At 72.9% G+C, this 1178-nt stretch overlaps 1 protein-coding gene across 1 annotated transcript in view; it reads left to right on the top strand.

The window, feature by feature from the left end:
* The window catches only part of RNF213 (ring finger protein 213), a 48526-nt gene that overhangs the window by 27799 nt on the left and 19549 nt on the right, over positions 1-1178 (top strand). The window contains exons 25-27 of the mRNA XM_012734565.1: positions 420-520; positions 604-786; positions 994-1163. Coding sequence (XP_012590019.1) covers positions 420-520; positions 604-786; positions 994-1163 — 454 coding nt within the window. The remainder of the gene's footprint in view (positions 1-419; positions 521-603; positions 787-993; positions 1164-1178) is intronic.

Genomic DNA, 1178 nt, shown 5'->3' with positions numbered 1-1178 from the left:
TCCCCGCCCCAGTCCCCCAGGCTCTGGCCCGCCCAGCGCGCAGGAACACCCCCTCCTTGGTCTGCCCACTTGGGCCACGCGCAGCCCCAGCCCTGGGCCACGGCAGGCAGGCACAGATCTCGGCGGACACTGCTGGGACTGGCCCCCCGGGACCCGCCTCCAGGCAGGCGGGAGGTCCCCACAGGGCTGAGGGTCTGTCACCTGTCGGGTTTTTTTTTAAATGCCCTGAGGCGGATGTCCCCCCAGACAGCCCTAGAGGCATCCTTAAGGCGAGCCTCTCCGTGGGCGGCAGGAGCGGACCCCACGCGAGGACACCTTCCAGCGGCGCCGCTCCCCGAGCTGCACGGCCGCGTGGCGGCGGCCGGGGGCGGCGCAGTGTGGCCGGTCTGTGCACCCCGCTCACCCCGCCCCCACTGCAGTGTCTGCAGGAGGACTCCGACATCAAGACCCACAGGCCCTTCGTGGCGGTGATGACCGTCCTCCGGGACTGCAAGGACGAGGCCAGCCGGGCTCTGACCAGGTGCGCTGGGGTCCTCGCGGGACACTGAGCCCTGGCCCGTGCCTCACCGACGCCCAGGCTGACCGCGCCCTCGCCGCCCCCAGGTGCGGGGTCCGGCCGTGCCCCGTGTGTCTGACGGACGCGCAGGACCCCGTCTGCCTGCCCTGCGACCACGTCTTCTGCCTGCGCTGTGTGCGGGGCGCGCTCACCCCCGGCCAGATGATGTGCCCCTTGTGTCTGACCGACCTGCCCGAGGGCTTCTCGCCAGCGGTTTCCACGGAGCACAGGCGAGGACCCCCCTCGTCGCCAGACAGCGTTCAGCCGCGAGCTCCGCTCCCGAGGCTGGCGCCCTCCAGTCTCCAGGCTGCGTGGGTGGGGGGTGGCGGGTTAGGGGAGTGACCGGTGGGTGACGCCGCTGGCGAGGCCCCGCGGGGCCGGCGCCCCTCCGTCCCACCTGCTCGCGTCCGGGCCGCTGACCGAGAGCGTCCCCCCAGGGCGGCCGTCCAGAAGCACGCCCGCTTCCGCCAGCTGTGTGACGGCTTCTTCCTGGACCTGGTGTCGGCCGTGTGCTTCAAGGACGGGGCCCCGCCGCACAGCGATGTGGTGCGGGACCTGCTGGCCCTGCTCTTCACGCAGAAGGAGCCGGTCAGGGGCGCCCCGCAGCGTGAGTGCCCGCCCG

This window comes from Condylura cristata, unplaced genomic scaffold (genome assembly GCF_000260355.1).
Source record: "Condylura cristata isolate star-nosed mole 26May11 unplaced genomic scaffold, ConCri1.0 scaffold00060, whole genome shotgun sequence".
Taxonomy (NCBI): Eukaryota; Metazoa; Chordata; class Mammalia; order Eulipotyphla; family Talpidae; genus Condylura; species Condylura cristata.
The sequence above is the reverse complement of the archived record's forward strand: the minus strand, read 5'-3'. Positions and strand labels throughout refer to the sequence as shown.